Source organism: Marmota monax, unplaced genomic scaffold, assembly GCF_021218885.2.
Source record: "Marmota monax isolate L192 unplaced genomic scaffold, Marmota_monax_Labrador192_F-V1.1 WCK01_AAM20220418_F8-fsc00102, whole genome shotgun sequence".
NCBI lineage: Eukaryota > Metazoa > Chordata > Mammalia > Rodentia > Sciuridae > Marmota > Marmota monax.
The window spans coordinates 5,125,462-5,144,452 of record NW_026692494.1 but is presented as its reverse complement, the minus strand read 5'-3'; the positions used below and the strand labels follow the sequence as shown (position 1 = coordinate 5,144,452).

General features: G+C 54.5%; 2 protein-coding genes and 1 long non-coding RNA gene across 4 annotated transcripts; 2 read left to right on the top strand and 1 right to left on the bottom strand.

Annotated features, from left to right (window-relative positions):
* The first annotated feature begins 1,933 nt into the window (after positions 1-1,933).
* On the top strand, positions 1,934-3,037 carry Znf556 (zinc finger protein 556). The gene has a single exon (XM_046443774.1). It carries the CDS (start codon positions 1,934-1,936, stop codon positions 3,035-3,037), a length of 1,104 nt encoding a protein of 367 aa, XP_046299730.1.
* Positions 3,038-3,457: 420 nt separating this feature from the next.
* LOC124092317 (uncharacterized) lies at positions 3,458-7,602 on the bottom strand. The gene is made up of 2 exons (XR_009226770.1): positions 7,050-7,602; positions 3,458-4,056 (listed from the first exon to the last, which is right to left on the bottom strand). It is a non-coding gene; the product is annotated as an uncharacterized LOC124092317 (long non-coding RNA).
* A 335-nt stretch (positions 7,603-7,937) lies between these two features.
* Positions 7,938-16,902, top strand: LOC124092507 (zinc finger protein 555). 2 transcript variants are annotated; one of them, XM_046444189.2, is made up of 5 exons: positions 8,154-8,255; positions 11,673-11,836; positions 12,276-12,402; positions 13,597-13,654; positions 14,671-16,902. In XM_046444189.2, the coding sequence occupies exons 2-5, from the start codon at positions 11,816-11,818 to the stop codon at positions 15,593-15,595; spliced, it is 1,131 nt and encodes a 376-aa protein (XP_046300145.1). In that variant the 5' UTR covers positions 8,154-8,255; positions 11,673-11,815; the 3' UTR covers positions 15,596-16,902. The 2 variants fall into 2 exon arrangements, with proteins under 2 accessions (XP_058435213.1, XP_046300145.1); XM_058579230.1 differs by lacking the exon at positions 11,673-11,836 and having other exon boundaries at positions 7,938-8,255.
* The last annotated feature ends 2,089 nt before the right edge of the window (positions 16,903-18,991 follow it).

Sequence of the window (18,991 nt, the reverse complement as noted above, 5' to 3'; positions counted from 1 at the left end):
TGGGGAGCCACGGTCTGGGGGAGCCTCCTGTGAACCGAGTCGGTTCCCCAGTGCGGAGCGCCTCTCGGGTGCACATTGATGGTTTGTTCTAGGACCCAGTGGCCTTTGAGGACGTGCTCGTGGACTTCTCCCCCGAGGAGTGGGCCCTGCTGGACCGTGCTCAGAGGAGCCTCTACAGGGACGTGATGCTGGAGACCTTCCGGCACCTGGCCTCCGTGGGTGAGGGCGGCTTCTTCTTCACCCGCCACTGACCTAAGCCCCTTGCAGAGTGTGGAAAGTAGATGGGGAAGACCCTGGGTAAGGAGACTGTCACGGCTGCCATCGGGGACAGCACAGAGGTCTCCCCGGGACGGTCCAGAGCGACACACTGGCTCGTGTTTGGCTTTTGGGCCGTTTGTGTGGGCTCCCACTCACAGGCCCCGGTGGAGGCTGGTGTGGCTGCGTGGTCCTCAGCTCGTGGGTGGGAGCGTGTTGGAGGACAGGGTCTCGGGTCAGGAGAGCTCGGTCCTCGCAGGAGCACGCTGGCCTCAGGGACAGGCTGGTGCCCACCGAGTGGTTTCCTGGGAGAGCAGACCTGGCCCTCGGCTCTCCCCACCGCTTCCCATCCTCTCCTTTGCCACAGTTGACCCGGTGGGGGGACCTCACCCAAAGCTGGCCAGATGGAGCCACCTAACGTGGCAGCCCAGCCTCCAGCCTCCAAAACCACGAGCCCAGACAGACCTCTTTTCTTTAAGAAAAACTGACTGAGGCCACAGGGAGGTCTTGGCCCGAGTCCTTGTGGTGGTTCTGTGCATGTTAGGGGCCTGCGTTCTGGTCCCCTGGGCCTGTCACAATGGAATAAGGAGACAGTGAGCTCCTGCCTGGGCCAGACCTCAGCGCCGCCCTCCTGTCTGTCCCTGGCTGGGTTTCAGATGACGGCAGTCAACGCAGTGGGCCCGCCCGGCCAGGAGCCTGTGGGGAAACGTTGTCCAATAAGCAGAAAATTGCCAGGTTCAAAAGGAACGACACCTGGGCTTCCCTCTTGGGAGAGACCTGGGGACAGCACAGCATCGAGAAGAGGGACAACAAACAGGGGAGACATCTGAGGTGAGTGTCACTTCATGGGACTCTCAGTGTGTAAGGAGGAAGGTTAGAACACACGGGGCCGGGGCGGGGGCTTGGGGGGCAGAGGCTCGGTTGCCTTGCCTGTGCGGGGCCCTGGGTTCCATCCTCAGCACCACGTAAACATAAAAAAATAAAGGTATTGTGTTTATCTACAACTGAAAAATTAAAAAAAAAAAAAAGGAACTTAAAAAAAAAACCCAAAGAGTACAAAGCCATGCTGGGTACAGTGGTGACCACCTGGAATCCCAGCGACTCAGGACCCTGAGACAGGAGGATGGCGATCTCAAGGTCGAACTCAGCGGGGGGCCCTAACAAAGGTGGTGGGCTGGGAGATGGCTTGGTGATTAAGCACCCCTGTGTTCCACGTAAGGAAGGGGGAGGGAAAGAAGGGGGGAGGGAGGAGGGCAGATAAAGCTGGATCCAAATTTATTCAAAGAGAAGTTTCCAGAAATCCTCTTCATATGATTGGAACATTGAGTATTTGAAAGATGATTCGGTTGGAAGCAATCATCACGGATCCCCAGACCTTACTATTTCTGTCGTAATGGACCATGGCTGAACCCTCTTCCTGAGCCTTTGGTTTATTCTACTCTGAAATAACAGGGCAGAACACCTACACTTACGCGGAGGTGGATGTCATCCCGGTGTGTAACTATGAGAGACCACAGGGCTGGGCGCCCCTCAGGGGTAGGCACGGGCCTAGCATGTGGGAGGCCCGGGTTCCATCCTCAGCACCACATAAAAAATTAAAAGTAAAAAAGGTACAAAAAATTTAAAAAATGAACCACTAATAGTCATTAACATGCTCCCCGTTTTTAACAGAATCCATATGATAAAGCGACTTTGTGCACGGGGTAAAAGGAACGAGGGTGGCGGCTCCTCCTGCCAGACGCCCAGGAAACGCCCCCGGGGAGCTAAACGCTACGAGTGCAGCGAGTGCAGGAAGGTCTTCACCCACTCGTCCTCCCTCCAGAGGCACCGGAGAATCCACACGGGGCAGAAGCTGCACAAGTGTGACGAGTGCGGGAAGGCCTTCAGTCGCCCCTCATACCTCAGGACGCATGTGAAAACCCACAGTGGGGAGAAGCCCTACGCGTGCAGATTCTGTGGGAAGACATTTCTGCGTTCCTATTCTCTCACTGAACACATAAGGACTCACACCGGGGAGAAGCCCTTTGAGTGTGAGCAGTGTGGGAGACCCTTCAGCTGCCCCAAGTCCTTCCGCGTCCACGTGATGATGCACACCGGAGGGAAACCTTACGAGTGTAAGCAGTGTGGGAAAGCCTACAGCTGCCCCAAGTCCTTCCGCGTCCACATGATCATGCACACCGGGGAGAAACCCTATGAGTGTAAGCAGTGTGGGAAAGCCTACTGCTGGCTCACGTCCTTTCAAAGACACGTGAGAATTCACAATGGAGAAAAACCCTATAAATGTGAAAAGTGTGGGAAAGCCTTCGGCTGGCCTTCGTCCCTGCACAAACACGTCAGAATGCACACTAAAAAGAAATCACTAAGTGTTGGCAGGATGGGAACCCCTTCAGGGGGCTCCTGTCCTTCCATGAGTGTGATCGTGCAGAACGGAAAGCGACTCTACAGATGTGACAAGTGTGGAAAAGCTCTGGGCTGGGCCTCTTCCTTGCGTAAACACCTGAGAAAGCACACTGCAGAGAGCGCTGTGAGTGTGAGCGGTGCAGAAAAGGCTGTGAGTGTGAGCGGTGCAGAAAAGGCTGTGAGTGTGAGCGGTGCAGAAAAGGCTGTGAGTGTGAGCGGTGCAGAAGAGCCTCCCAGGGGCCCTCAGCCTTCCGAAAACGCAGCGCAGTTGGAAGAGAAGCCCTATAAATGTGAAAAATGTGGGAAAGATTTCAGTTGTGCCAAATCCTTTCAAGGTCATATGAGAAGTCGCCATGGAAAGAAACCCTATAAATGTAAGTAGTATGTTAAAAAAAAAAAACCTATGCAAATTAAGTCATCTATAAAAGTCCAGAAAATTTACCCCAGGAGAGAAATCTTATTGATAACTAGGGCCTCGCCTTGGCCAATACCTCATCCTAAAAGTGAAACCCTATCAATTGAATTTCCAGTTTTCCTGCAAATAAACACTGGGGCGAGACTTCTCTAAGTGCTCTTTCATTTATAGAACATAAAATTTCAATAGAGAAGTTTTTCCTATAAATTCAGTTGCTTTTTCTCATTCTGAAGTGTGCTGCACCAACGAGGAATTTGCAGTGTGTTTTTGACATTGTAAGTGTGACTTTTGTAGTCGTTGGTGGTTCCGTAAACGTGGGTCATCAGGCCAATGAAACGTGGGTCTGTTAGCATCTCACTGTCCCTGTGTTCCACACGGAACATCACATGTTTTCTACCTTTTTATTTTATTGAGAAAACTAACAATTTTGATGTTAATACTTTTTTACTTACATAAGGTATGTATTATCAGAAAAAACACCTTTGGCCAGAGGACTACAATTCTATTTGTAGAGCTTTGCAGCCACTTACCAATTGGTTGACTCGACGGCAGAGACTTGTAGCAGGCAGAGATCCTGAGAGTGGTCGGTGTGAAGTGTTGTTTTCACAGGATGCCTTGGCTCTTTGTCCTGCTGGGGACTGGACGATGAGTCTGAATCAGGAAGAGAAGCCTGAGAGGAGCAGCAATCTGGAGGCAGAGGTGGCACGGCGAGCGTCTGGGTCACAGGGGAAGGCCCAGATTACTTGTTTGGCCCACCTGTGTCCCACCCCTCGGGCCTTCCCACCTACATTCCATCACCAAAACTATAAAAAGGGGAGACAACCGCACTTCCACCTCTTGGGTCCCCTTCTTCCTCCGGAGAAGTCTTTTCTGCTGTCCTTTAATAAACTTCTGATTTCTACTCTGACCTGGCCTGGGCGTGCTCTCTGGTGTTATTCTTCAACATGGGGGAAGCAAGGACTCGTCACCGGCCAACAGTGGTAACACTAGGGAGGAAAAGGGGAAGAAAGATAAGGGAGGATCTCAAGAAAACTGAAGGGAGACCAGTGGCGTAGAGGGACCAAGGGGGAAAGAGGAAAGGAAGACCTGGGGAAGGGTCCTGGGTAGACTGAACGCCACATTCTGCGCCTGTACAAACATGTGCCACAGACCCACCGTGGTGTAAGTGGCCGTGAACCAATAAAACAGGAAGAATGTCTTGAGGATGTCCTCTTTACTATGACACTGAACACTCTTGTCAAGGAGACGGATTCAGACCACAGTGTGGTGATGAGTCACCTTTTGGAAGAATTTTAAATTTCACTGTATATTTGCCTTGTCATTCTGCTGCTCCTGCACTTCACCTGTGGGAGCCCACTAGCACGTGACCGCGTTGTCTCCTCTTCTGATGGGTGTGGCATGTCACTCTGTGATCTGGCTGCCTAGAGCGACTGTGTCTTCCTGCCAGGGCGTGCCTTCCCACATCCCCATGGGTGGACCTACAGCCCACCCGTTCCTTTGTGATGTTACCCCTTGCCCTGTTTGGGATAGAATGTTCCATGGAAATGCCCTTTGTGTGTCCCCTTCTCTTGCTCTGCTCTTGGGTGTGACCTTCCTAGATGTCAGTCAATCTGCTGACAGCAGACATCAGGAAGCCAGACTCAGCCCCCTGAAACCTGACCCCTTGCCTCATTTGAATAGCTTCTCCTCAATAAAAGAGGTCAGCGCGTGCAAGGGGTGGGGCCTCTCTCTCTCTCTCTCTTTCTGCGGACCCCCAAAGAAAAAGGTCTCTCTGTCTCTTGGTGGTTATTTTGCGCAGCCCAGTCCCCTGGAGTGACCCTGAGTGTCTTAGTCGCTTGCAACCTGGCCATCACCCAAGAAGATTCACGCAGGAGAAACCAGAGTGCCCCACGGTTGGAGAAGAGTGTGGTCGGCTATGCAGCTCCTGTCCACAAGTCTTTCTCTGAGTGGAGTCCCGTCTAACCACATCCACTAGCAGCAAGAGCTGTAGGTGGTGAGCCGGGAGCTCCCAGGGAATAACTGGCATGAGCCACACACGGGATGATCTTTTTAGGGGAGGGTAGTGAGGACTGGACCCAGGGGCACTTTACCACTGAGACACATCCCCAGCCCTTTTTATATTTGATTCTGAGAGAGGGTCTCATTAGGTTGCTGAGGCCAGCTTTGAATGTTACTCCTCCTGCCTCAGCCTCCCAAACCCCTGGGATGACAGGCCTGCACCACCACAAGGGGCTGAAGTGTAATTCGGGGGGTGGGGGAAGACACTGGGGATTGAACTCAGTAGTCGCACCACAAGACCCTCCACAGTGTCCCACGAACCCTCCCGGTGGCTCTTGACACCAGGCGTGGCCGTGGAAACTCCAAGACTCCTGGTTTTAAACCATCAGATGCTGTAACACTCTCTCCCACACTGATTGTTAGGTGTGCCATCGACTAAGCACCCACAGTATGAGTGTTCGTAAGAGGTGCACAGACTTCAGCTCCAACATGCCTATGACGCTGAAGAGCCAATGTAGAATCAGCTTGCCTTCGAGGGAATGCAGGGACAGTGACACCATCCACTCAGAAGGTCTGGGGTCAGTGACTCTACAAAGCCTGCACTCACGGCACCACCTTCCTTCACACACAGCACACACCTCTGCTGTCCACAGCACTGTGACTCCCCCGGTGAGGCGCTGGCTAGATCTGCCCACACTGTGGAGAGGCAGAGGAGCGTCCTCTTCCAGCCTAGCCTCCTCTCCACTCAAGACTAGCTCTGTAACACGGCCCCCTGGCTCCCTGGACTCCTGCATTCAGGTTACAATCACACAAGTCTAGTGAACACAGACACGAGGGCGACCACCCTGAAGAACAGAAGAGTTCTGCACTGCGTGGATCTAACATTCAGTTGGAAAGCAATAAACACGCAAGTCAAACATAGGCACCATGGAAACTGGGAGGCGGGGGGGACACAGGAGGACAGACCCCTACATAGTGCATGACTCCAAGCCGATTCCCAGTTGCGGGGCCACCTGAAGGAGAACGTTAAAACAACCATTTGAGGAAATACTCCACATTGATACCTGGATTGTTCTTTGCTTTTACAACATGTAGAGACATAGAACAATGCACACGAGTGTGCAAAAACACATACAATTATATAACTAAATACGCATTATTTTTGATATATGAATTTTAATTTTAAAAAAATATTTATTTACTTATTTATTTTTTAGGTGTAGATGGACACACACAATGCCTTTTTTTGTGTGTGTGTGGTGCTGAGGATCAGACCCGGGTCCCCGCCCTGTGCGAGGTGAGCGCTCCACCGCTGAGCCACAATCCCAGCCCCGATATATGAATTCTATATATGACTATGTGTAACATGAATCCTATGCTCTGCGTGTGTGTACATATATACCACATACTTTAAAATGTTATCTGCAGAGTGCAGGAACCCCACACCCGCTTCATTTCAAGGGGGGTGCCAAGGTAAAAGCCTGTTCTGCATCAAGGCTGGCCTTTCCTTCATGATGGACTTTTAATATTTCTACAAACTGTACGTATATCACGTATTCTTGCACAGATGTTGTTTCACATGGAAAAGTCTAGAATATTTTCATATGACTTGCCTGTAATCTTCAGGGTTGTTGAATACTATTTTATAATATTCAACAAAAATACATTTTACAAACATCCCGCTCAGCATGGGGGACAGGTGGTAATGGGGAAGAAGGGGGAGAACACTTAACCAAGGGAGGGCTGAAACATTAATTTTTTTTAAACCTGAAATTCACCCCTTTGGACATATTTTTATCTTCAAACTCTATAGTTTTTTTATGTTTACTGAAAAACTGAGGGTCCAATAAGGGAACGAATCTTTTCAGACCCAAACCCAGGGAACAGCGCTGAACTGACGGAGGTCGAGGCCGGCCACGCCCCCCCACGGACACGCACCACTGCCCACTACCTCAGCACCTCTAGGTCGCGGGGAGCTGACCTCCAGAGTCTCTGGGCGGGGAATGGGGGTCGACATCCGTGCCCACCGCGGTCCCGAAGAGGAAGGGGCGTCGGGCATTCCCCCAGCAGGGCGCCCGGGTCACCCCACGGCGCTGTCTGGGGTGCGCAGCAGGCGGGTCGCCCAGAGCGGTGGAGTGGGGCCCGGCCACCTGGGCAGCCGTGAGGTCGGGAGGTCGGGCTGGACCGAGGACCGTGCAGGGCAGCAGCGGATGGAGGCCTGGGTCTCAGCGTCTACCCCGCCGTCCGTGTCCAGGTGGGCACTACCGCGGCCCTACGGGCAGCGAGGCGGCGGGAACGGCCGATGGTGCGGCGGGAGTCGAGGGACCCGTTCCGCCGCGCTGGCAGGGGCCCTGGACACCTGCGTCCGCGCCCGGGGCAGTAGGACCTGCTCCGGGGACCGAGCCGCCCCGGGTCCCGCCGCGGGCGAGGGCGGAGCGCCGGGCCACCGACTCGCGCGGACTCCGCTCCAGAAGTCCCTGCCCAAGCTCGGGCGCCGCCGCCGTTCTCCGCCCTCCGCCCTCCTGGGCCCCGCAGCCAGGACAGGTCACCGCGGACCCGCACCTGCGGCCTCAGGGCCGCTCAGCCGCGCCCCCGCCCCTAATTGGGCCGCGCTTCCGACGTCTGCACCTCCGATTGGACAGATTCCCAAGGACCCGCCTCGGGCGCCCTGGATTGGCTAGGGTTCCCCTCGGCGCTCCGGGTGGTTCTCTGGGCACGCCCCTCTCGTTCCGGATTGGACAGTTCCTCAGCCTTCTGAGCGACAGGAGGCGGGAAGGCGCCCAGCCCGCCCCGCGAGGTCCTCCTGCGAGCTTATTCGCCGCGGCCCCAAGATGGCACGGCCTCTGCCCGCAGCGCGGCGTCCGCTCAGGGTGCTCCTTTTTGGATGGGGGCCCAGGTCCGACCTAGGGAGCCAGGGCCGAGACCCGGAACTGTTTACTCAGCGCGACGGGGTCCGACCACTGTCCAATCGAAAGCCTCTCGGGAGGCGGGAGCCCTGCATTATTGTCCAATCAGAAAGCCGGGGGTCGGCAACTGGGGGTCCGCCAATCATAGCGTCCGGCGTGAGACCCGCGGTCCAATCAGAGTCAGGGGACGGAGAGCGCGGCCCCGGCGTCCCCGGGAGGGTTCCCCGGGAGGGTTCCCCGCTCAGCTGCAGCGTCGCGTGGCCGCGGAGGAGCGCAGGATGGTGAGTGCAGGCGGCCGGAGCCTGGGCGCGTGGGAGCGGCCCCAGGTCTCCCCCGACCGGGCCGGCGACACCGGGAGGACGGAGCCGGAGGACCGGCGTCCGCCTCGCGGCCCGCGTGGGGAAGGGGACGTTTGGGGATGGTCTGCGCGGGGCCTCGGCGGGCTGGGATGCCCTGGTCACCGTCCCCTGGGCTTGGTTTGGGGGCCTCACATCTCAGCTAACGTGGACCCGCGTCTCCGGGTGTCTCGCAGTTGCCGAGGACGCGGAGCCTCGGTCCGGCTGCCCCTGGCGCCGCCTGGTGATGCTGGGCGGTCCGAGACCGCAGCCGCGGAAAGGCCTCCCAGGGTCCCCCCACCGCGGTGGCGGCGGAGGCGCTCGGCCCCCCACGGTGAAGCAGGTGGAGAGGCCTTGTGGTCCCCAAAACAGTACTCTGGGGCGGGGCGGGGCGGGGCTCAGTGGCCGAGCGCTGGCCTCGCACGTGGGAGAAGTAAAGGTACTGTGTCCACCTACAACTAAAAACTACTAAAAAAACAAAAAACGACACAGTACTCTTCCCACAAGGTGCAGCGTTTACAACTGTCCCTGTTGCATTTCCTCCAGTGGGGGCATCAGGTGACTGTGTCCTGTAAAATGGGACCTCAGTGCTGAAGCGCGCTCAGTGCCGGTGCATTTGCAGTTAGCTGAGGCCTGTTTTCCCATAGAGACAGTTTCCAGTTACTGAACGACATAAAAAGTGCCTTAGCATTTCCTTCTCTACCTGAACCTTGGAAATAGTAGTTCTGCTGTTGTGTTCAGACCCTGGGGCGGGGTCTTCTGCCACCCAGGTTGTCAGTGGTGATGTGAAACAGGAGTAGGGTGTGGGGCAGGGAGGTGAGGCTGCGTCCAGCTGAGCCCACGGTGCATGAGGTGAGCTGGGATGGCCTCCAGCCTGGTGCAGCCGCAGCAGGAGCAGTTTCTCCTCACAGGAGCCACCGAGCTTTGGAGGAGGCTCCTGGTGCATGTAAGCTTGCAAGTGGTTTGTTTCGAGGTTGTTCCTAAACACTTGGTTTGAACATTAAGTTTAAAAAATATTAACCATGCCCTCCCCACCCAGACACACTGGCCTCTTTCACAGGATTTGCGGAGGCTGTGGGTCATCCTGTTAACTCACTGATTCTAGAGCTTATGGGCTTGTTGTTTCACGTTTATTTTTCGATGATGTCATAGACAGTACTACTGTAGTCATTCTGAGGTAAGACCCCAGAGAGGCCCCTACCATAATCATAACAGTTCTCCCTGCCAGCAGGATTGTTAGAGAATGTCTCATTGTGGTTTGAAGCGTCCCTTTCTTGCAAGGTTCCTCTTTTAACAGTTACCTTTGCAGTCAGGCTGGTTGCTGTGCCAAATTTACTATTTCTGTTTTTCTTGGTAAAAACTCCCTTCTGTCCCTCCTAAGAATATGGAGCAAGAAGGAGGCTGAGGCAGGAGAATCACAAGTTTAAAGCCAGCCTCAGCAAAAGCCAGGTGCTAAGCAACTCAGTGAGACCGTGTGTCTAAATTAAAAAAAAAAAAAAAATAGGGCTGTGGATGTGGCTCAGTGGTGGAGTGCCCCTGAGTTCAATCCCCAGTACCCAAAATAATGACGTATGTAGGGCTGGGATTGTGGCTCAGCGGTAGAGCGCTCACCTCGCCTGCGGGACCCGGGTTCGATTCTCAGCACCACATAAAAAAACAAAAAAAGGCATTGTGTTGTGTCCATCTACAAAAAAAAAAAAGATTCTCTCTCTCAAAAAAAAAATAACTATGTAACCTCTCACTGAGTATAAATGTCAAAAGAATTTTGCAGTTTTCCTCTCTGTACCACTAGAGCTTTAATAAACCTGCTTCCTGCAAATTCTCTGGGTGTCTGGCCTCATCTTTCCTACATCAATCTTTGTTTTGGTCTCCATATGCAAAATGCATCTTCAGTTTCTAAATTTTGGAGGAAAAAATATGGGATTGTAAATTGGATAAGTTTAATTTCCTAGAAATTTGCTAATAGAGTGTATGAGTTGACCCCCACCATCATGTTTTTATTTCTTCCATTTGATCACCAACATTTGGGATTCATTTTTGTCCATGTAGTGTATAAAGCAGGGTCTCCTGGTGGTCACTGGCGGGTGCAGCAAGTCTCCTGTGCCTGCTGAGGGGTGTTTCGGGTTGCCCTTGAGTCTGGGCACTTCCATCCGCGGCAGCAGTCCTCCGTGTGTCAGGTGACCGGCCCGTGTGTGCTCATTCCCAGGGCCTCTGCTCGCCTGGTGTTCTCCCGGCTTCCTTTTGATTGGCGGGTGCAGTGAGGATCTTCTTGAGTTGGAGGTTTTCCTTTTGTCCCTCGACTCCATGCTGATGGAGGGGCTTTTCATAGGGGCGAAGCTGGGTGGTCTCCTCTTTGCAGCTTGGCACTCTGGGTGTACCCATGTGCCTAACACCCTGTGCTCCGGGGCCATCAGGACACTGGGCTGCAAGATCCCAGAGCCTTGTTTGTCATTCAGCCCGTCTGCACTGAGTTGGTCACCTGGAGATGGTGAAGACATTGCTGATCCCAGATGACCACGGCCCTTGCCCTGTGTGTCACAGCGCCCACCATGTCCACTGCCACGGGCAGTGGTTGCTCTTCCCCAGAAACAGGACCATCCGCAGCTGGTGCTGACTCAGAACCTTCCATTCCTCTCTGTCCTTCTGTGTCGTCACCCTCTCCTGGCCACCATCGTGAGTGAAGGCCTCGGTGTGTTTCAGGGACCCTCCCTCCTCAGTCCTGTAGAAAATGTGGCTGTCCCCTTTATGTGTCCTTCACCTCAGTACTCAGCAGTTTTCCATAAAATCAAAAACACGCCCGGGCAGACTCAGACCCCCCGTGTGCTGGAGGTGCTCAGTGTGGCCACGCAGGGCTGCTCTTGGAACGAGGCTGTCTCTCCTGGGTCTGCTTTGGTGTCATTCAGCAACATTTAATGATCTTAATGTTTCATGATCTTCCCATTTGGTTGTTATTTCATGTCATTTATTAGATATACTTTGGAACTTGACATTATTTCAAATTATTATTTAGGAATTAAAATTAGTTTTTATAGTCTGTTATCTTTGTTATTTTTTGCAGTACTGGGGTTTGAACCTGAGGCCTTGAAAGTGGTCTGCAAGCCTCTACCACTGAGCTGCTTCCCAGCCACTCTAAAAACAGCAGCAGCATGTGGGCAGTAACTCAGAGTGCTGCACACTTAATCATGTTTACTAAGATTCTGGTTCTCTTGGGGCAGAGTCGTAGCTCAGAGGCAGAGCACTTGCCTCCTACCTGTGAGGCACTGGGTTGGATTCCCAGCAGTGCATAGAAACATAAAATATAAAATAAATATAAAAAAGCAAATACAGTAAAGGTCCATCCGCCTTTATGTTATTTGCCTGTAGCCCCCTGTGCCAAGAGCCGGAGGAGACGGCAGAGGGATGTGGAACTTGAGGCCTGCTGAGAAACGCTCCCGGGGTCCAGTGGTGCGGGCTACGTAGGGGCTTCTCCCGGGTCCAGTGCTGACGGGTGGACTGGCGCTCGCAGGATGCCCTGTGGCAGCAGAGAGGTCAGGAGCGTCTCCACACAGTCCCCCAGGCTTCTGCTGGAGGAGCTTCTCTTGTCCTTCCTGCTGCTTTGCCAAGGGCAGCGGCCTGGGTGGACGCTCCTCTGCCCGGGGCTGCGGGGAGGGCTGGGCAGGTCGGGTCACGGAGGCGCGGGAGCTGGGCTTGCTCGCCCGGGACCGCTTGGCCACAGGCAGCCTGTGTTCCCAGCACCGGGGAGAAGGCAGGGCTCTCCAGGTGACAGGAGACAGTCCAGCCAGCTCTTGTCACTCCTTCCCTTGGCTAGATCTGGGGGAGAGAAAGGGGCACTCGGAGTCCTGGCCTTTTACAGCACCGCGTGGTGGACGCTGGAAACTAGAGAATCTGTTCCCACCTCCTGGACGCCGGGTCCTGCTGGGCAGTGCTTTCGGACTCAGCCTCCTGACCACGCGTTGGCTCTTTCAGGGATCTGTGACCTTTGAGGACGTGGCTGTGAACTTCACCCTGGAGGAGTGGGCACTGCTGAGTTCGGCTCAGAGGGACCTGCACAGAGAGGTGATGCTGGAGACCTGGCAGAACCTGGCCTCAGTAGGTGAGGTGCCTCTCCCCAGTTGTGGGAAGTGAACGTTCCTTGCTTGTCTCAGCCTGTTCCAGAGGCTGGACCTTACATGGGGACACGCTGGGATCTCAGACAGACGGGTCGGCTGGCCCAGAGCTAAGCCTCAGAGTTCTTCTGTGACAATTAAAATACACAAATTAAACAGATGTTACTTTTGCCTTGATTAAAGATGAAGCTTCTTCGGTGTCATTGGAGGGAGTGTAGGTTTCGCAGGTGGCTTCGGGTCTCTTGTTTGAAATCTTGTGATGATTTCACTGTTGAGTGAACTAGATGCCATTTGGCCTCTTGGGCTGCACTGACCCTCCTGAGACTGCGGCTGCCTCGGCATCTTCCTTTGCCCAGAGGGACTTTCTCCCGTTTTAGCTGGACACGGTGGCACTCAGGCGGCTGAGGAGAGGAGCACAAATTCAAGGCCAGCCCGGGCAACTTAGTGGAGCGCTACCTCAAAATTGTTCAATGTATTTTTTAGTTGTTGATGGACCTTTATTGTATTTATTTGTATGCAGTGCTGAGAATCGAACCTAGCGCCTCACGCGTGCCAGGCGAGCGTCCAGCCCCTACCTCAGAAGTTTAAAAATGGGGAAGGGAACTGGAGTGTAGCTCAGTGGTAGAGGGTCTGGGTTAAATTCCGAGTCTCTCCCCTCTCCCTCTCTCTCTCACACACACACACACATACACACACACACGCATACACGCATACACATACTCATACAGACACACACATACACACATGCATACACACATAGACATGCACATACACACATAATACACATAAACATAACATACATGCACACATGCACACATACACACATGCATACACACATAGACATACATGCACACATAACATATACACATACACACAATGCACACATAGACATACACGCACACACAGACATACACGCACAAAGACATACACGCACACACATAACATACACATACACACACATGCACACACAGACATACACATACACACATAAACACATGCATGACACACACATGCATGCACACAAACACACACACCAGTGTGTTTGCTTTTTTCTGTTTCAGTTATGAGGCTCCATTTAAAGCCAGGACATGAGTTTCTCAGCAGATTTTGTGTAGGGGAAATATCTGAGGAACATAAAATGGCAAGGTTCACAAGAATTAATTCCTATGCCCACATTTTAGAAAACTCTGGAGACCATCCCATGGAAGATGAGCCTGAGACCCAAGGGGCACACCTGAGGTGAGTCGCACTCGTAAGAGAAAGGGTGTCCCTGGGGACCAGTAGGTCGTGACTTTTTTTTAAAGGAAAACCATTACAAGGTGGAGCTCGTAGACCTGTGCAGTCCTGCCAGGGAAGCTGGACACACAGTTCCACACTGACAGTCTGTGCCGGGAAGGGTACTGACAGAGAATGGCTGCAGCGGGCCTTCTGCAGGGCGCAGCGCAGCGCCCCTCGGAAGCTTCGATCTTCTGGAGGAGGCACAAGAACCAGCTGGAAATGACCTCGGGGGCAGCGGGCTCGGTGGACCTAGGGGCAGGTGGCTGGGGAACGGCAGAGCTCTGTACGGAGGGGCCTGGAGGGTGGTGGGGGATGGGTACTGTGATCCTCCTTTTATTGGCAGTTTGTAATTCCAGTTTGGGTTAAGATGGAGTCCCAGCAGTAAAACGGAGTTACTCGTGTCTGGGGACCTAACGGTTCTAAATTGTTGATTTGTAGGAATTTTAATGAGAAATTTTTTGAATTTTATTTAAATACTAAATGAAACAATTCATAGACTATTAGAGGGAAGCCTATTTTGTACGGATACATATTGCATATATATTTAAAAGATCTTTTTAGTTGTAAATGAACACAGTGCCTTCGTTTTATTTATTTATCCATTTTCCTGTGGTCCTGAGGGTGGAACCCAGTGCCACCCGGTACTAGGCCAGCCCTGGAGGACCTACAGCCCAGCCCCGGACAGATATCAGTACCGTACACCCATCAGTGCCCTTCCTGACATGATCGTGTGTGGGGACGGGTGCGTCACTGTCACACACTGCACACTGGTGCCATGTGAGGGTCGCACTGATCTACGGACGGTGTCAGAGCTGTTTAGTGATGACATCCCTGGGCCTCTTCCAGAGCCTGTCTCTCCCCGTTTTAGACAGTTCAGAATAGAAACTTCACGAGGCTGAATGCAAAGGCAGAGTTCCACACTTCCCTGTTAACGCCATTGTCATCGCGCTATAAGACGTTTCCCGTTTTCTTGGCAGAGGTCGTGTGGAGGACAGCCTCAGTGGAGGCGGCGAGGCTCCCCTCAGCCCCGGCCCTCGTCCCGGCCAGTGCGCGCGAGGTGCTCCTGACCCGAGGCCGTGCGGGCGCCCCGGCTGTGCCGCAGCCTTCGTGCGCCTCTCCTGCCCCGGGAGGCCCGCCGGGTGGCCCAGTGGACAGTGGCCCTGTGGGCGTCGGGGGTGCGGACCGGCCTGCACCTGCCCCTGGCTCCTGGGCAGCCTCGGAGAGAAAGCCAGCGGGGAGGAACCGCGCGCGGGGGCCTTTCCTCCTCTGTCCTCCCTCACGGGACAGCTCGCGGCGCGCACTGAAGGCGGAAGCGACGCGGGCCAGGCGTGGGCGACAGCGCCCCCCGGGGTGTGCAGTCCCTCGGGCCTCGCGACGGGGGACCACGCGGCCGAGGGGCCGGGTAGGAGTGAGGTCCGTGGGAAGGACTCTGTCCGCGCCTCCCGGAGACCCGCGGGGACCGTCCCTGGGGGGAAGCCCTACGCGTGCGAGCAGTGCGGCCGGGGCTTCCAGCACTCCAGGTCCCTCACGCGACACAGGAAGACGCACCACGGAGCCCAGGACACCCGCGAGGGCCAGCGCGCCGAAGGCCAGCGCGGCGCGGGCCCGGCGGGGGCTCGGAGGGAGTTCGCGTGCAGCGAGTGCGGGAAGGTCCTGGCCTACCCGTCGGCCTTCCAGAACCACCTGCGGACGCACTCCGGGGCCAAGCCGTACGCCTGCGGGCAGTGCCGGAGGCCCTTCAAGTACCCGCAGTCGCTGCAGCGCCACCAGATGACCCACGCCCGCAAGGAGCCCTACGAGTGCGCGCGCTGCGGGAAGACCTTCAGCCTGCCCGAGACCCTGCGCGCGCACGGGGCCATGCACGCCGCCGAGGGCCAGCCCTCGGCCCCCCCGGGCCCGTGAGGGGACCCGAGGGCCCACGTTGCGGGGGCCCTTCCCAGGGTCGGTGTGGAAAAGCCTCCGGTGGCCTCCCCGCGTCGGACGAATGTGGGAGACGAGGGAAGGCACCCCTGATCCCAGGTCGTGTCAAGGTCACCGGGACCTCACGCTGGAGAGAAGCCCGATGAACGTGAGCAGCGTGGGAGCCTCGGCCGGCCCCATCCCTGATCGTCATGGGGGGAGCCCACCCGGGAGAGCAGAGCGTGGGAAGTGGCTTCAGGTGGCTCCTTGGAAACCACGCCAAGAAGGCGCCCTGGGCAGGCGCCTAGGAATGCATGTGACACTCAGGAGCTCTAGCCATCAGTCACCCGCAGAACACCCAAGAGCATCACCAGAAATCAGTAATTGTGACAAATATGGGGTCACTCCATGCAAATTCATGTTCAATGCTGTAAAAACCTCAGTACACGGGAGAAAAAGACCACATGCTGTCAATACCCCATACTGCCAATACCACGTGCTGTCAGTACCCCATACTGTCAATACACCATACTGTCTCAATACCACATACTGTCTATACCCCATACTGTCTATACCCCATACTGCCAATACCACGTACTGTCTATACCACGTACTGTCTATACCCCATACTGTCTATACCCCATACTGCCAATACCACGTACTGTCAATACTCCATACTGTCTATACCCCATACTGCCAATACCACGTACTGTATCAATACCACATACTGTCAATAGCCCATACTGTCAATACCCACATACTGTCAACCTCTCATGCTTAAAATGGACCCATGGGCAATGAGCATCCCACTCTTGCACGGACCTAAGGAAGCGCTCCTCTCAGCTATACTGCAGAGGGGAGTGGTTGATGCTCTTCTTCACTTAACTCTTTTCTCATTTTGAAGTTGCTGCACCCATGGTGATTTCAAATGCATTTTTAATGTAACAATAGGTTTGATTTTTATATACTAAGTTTTTCTGTTACTTAAATATTATTAGAGTAGCACTTACACTCTTGTTGATTGTATTTATCAGTTCACACCACACAAACGCAGGGGTACTTCACCACTGAGCCCGACCCCCAGCCTCCCACACCCTTTATGGACAGGGTCTTGCTAAGTTGCGGAAGGCCTCACTGTGCTGGGGCTGACCTCAAACATGCGATCCTCCTGCCTCAGCCTCCTGAGTTGCTGGGATAACAGGTGAGTGCCAGCCACCACACCTGGTTCTAAACCAAGACATTCTTTCTCTGGTTTTTATTTTCTTTTTCTTTTTAGTGGAGAACAGACTAGTACATCATGTGTCTCTGCACGGCTGTGGTGTTTCTTGATTTTGTTTCCTAGTCCTGAGTACTAAAACCCCAAACCACAGTGTGCCAGTTGGATTTGTGTTTTACCTTTAAAAGGCAAATAGTTACCATCATTATAAAATTAAATCCTTTTAAACTGTCAGAAAGTGAAAGCTTCACGAATACTTTAACAAGTTTCATGAGAAATGATATTTAAGGGTGCATACTCCTAAATAAAGTGCACACTAGCTGGGCACAGGTGCCTGCCTGTGATCCCAGGCACTTAGGAGATGGTGGCAGGAGGACCACGGGTTTGGGGGCCAGACCCTGTCTCACAAGGTTTTTAAAAGGACTGCTCAGTGGTCAAATACCCTGGGTTTGATCTCCAGCACCTAAATAAATAGATGACAAAGAGCATGCTATAGCTTGTCATTAGGGTAAGTTTCTCCTGGAAGTTTTTCATATCTATATTTCTTTTCAAAAATGTTTCTTAAATTTCAATTTTCTGTCACCATCAAGAGCTCCACTGGAAAAACCCAGATAAATATTTCAGATTTTATCATTCTTAGAAGCAAAATTGGATGTTAAATCTCCACAGTCTCCCCAGTGTAGTGGCTCCCACAAAACCATCTTATTGATTATCTCATAGAAGTTGTTATGTATGTGACAAGAGCATAAGCACAACTTCATTTTTATTTTACAGTTTGAAATCTTTCATATTATTTTAGTAAGGTATTGTTCTCAGGTGTTTCAATTTTATATCGTTTTACTTGAATAAACAAATGTAGGCAGGAACGGGCACATGCCTATGATCCCAGCATCTTAGCCAGTCCCTGTCCCGAAACAAAGCAGTGGCTGGGCTGTGGCTCGGTGGTGAGGTGGCCGTGCTCAGTCCCCAGTCAAAGGGATCGTCCGTCCCCCTGGGCTGGGCCTTCCTCCTTCCCCAGCTCTCGCAGTGTCTCATGGTAGCCGCTGCTGGCCACGGCTGCCTGGTTCTCAGCTCCTGGCCCCTGGCTGTCAGGGCGGTCATGGGGAGATTCACAAGTCCCCGCGGAGGCTTGGCTAGTGCAGGACCTCGGCCGGGGGGGGGCCTCTGGCTCTGCTGCCGCCTCGAGGCCGGCTCCCTGGGCGTCCCCCAGGAGTCTGGGGAGCCAGCTGGACGGGTCCTCGGGCCTTTCTCCTGCAATAGGTGCCCACCTCCCACTGGCCCAAGCCACTGAGGACAGGAGCCAGAGGACCAAATGTCTGGGACATTATGTGGCAGGGACCCTTCCAGAAGCCCAGCCATCAGTACTTTGCCCCTTTGTCACTCTGACAGGTGGAAGCAGAGTTAGGGCGGCCGTGGCCCTCTGTGTCCTCACTTGGCACCATCGAGCGGCAGCTGGCCCCGTGCCCCGGCACCGCCTTCAGCGGCCGCAGACCCAGCAACACCCTTGGCCTAGCGCTGCCCATGGTGGCCAGACCTGCGGAGCCTCGCGGGGCCAGGGGGAGGAGGACGCGGCGGCCCACGTGACTCGGTGACAGGGCGCGTGGCCCGAGGACCTCCGGCCGCAGTGCTGCGCAGGCCTCGGCCTGTCGTCCAAAGTCCCCCGACGGAGGGACAAACAGCGACGGCAGAAGATGAAGATAGTCACAGTTCAGATCTGGCCAGCTGTCACCAGAGATGACCTTCTCCTGGCCCTGAATGAAAGCGTCCTGCGAGGAGCGGGGACTGCCCGCGCCTGGGGAAGGGGGACGCTAGCAGTGACGTCCATGAGGGCCCTGTCCTAGGCAGCTGGCTCCTGGCCTCAGAAGGACGGTCCTTTCCCGGGGGCAGAGACGGGCAGTTGTCCCCTCCCAGAGGGGCAGGGGAACGGGCGTCCCTGTATCTTCTCAGGAGAGGACAGGGAGCCAGCACGCCCCATAGGTGGCCCTGTCCTGGTGAGACCAGGGCGAGAGCCTCCCCCTCCCCCTCCCAGTGAGGACAGGGCGAGCTCCATGCCCTTCCCGGTTCTGGGAGTGAGGGCGGCCTCCTGAGTGGGGAGGGCCGGGTGGGCGGAGGCGGCCCCAAGGGAAGGCTCCCAGGAGGGCGGAGCGGGCAGGGGTGCCCATTACCCCAGGCAAGTAAAGACT

What these genes read in the sequence shown, in the direction of transcription:
- LOC124092507 (XM_058579230.1), top strand. Translation starts at nt 7,953, where the DNA reads ATGGGGGCCCAGGTCCGACCTAGGGAGCCAGGGCCGAGACCCGGAACT. An exon ending in CCGCGGAGGAGCGCAGGATG is followed by an intron (nt 8,256 to 12,275) that starts GTGAGTGCAGGC and finishes TGGCTCTTTCAG; the next exon opens with GGATCTGTGACCTTTGAGGA. An exon ending in ACCCAAGGGGCACACCTGAG is followed by an intron (nt 13,655 to 14,670) that starts GTGAGTCGCACT and finishes TTTTCTTGGCAG; the next exon opens with AGGTCGTGTGGAGGACAGCC.
- Znf556 (XM_046443774.1), top strand. Translation starts at nt 1,934, where the DNA reads ATGATAAAGCGACTTTGTGCACGGGGTAAAAGGAACGAGGGTGGCGGC.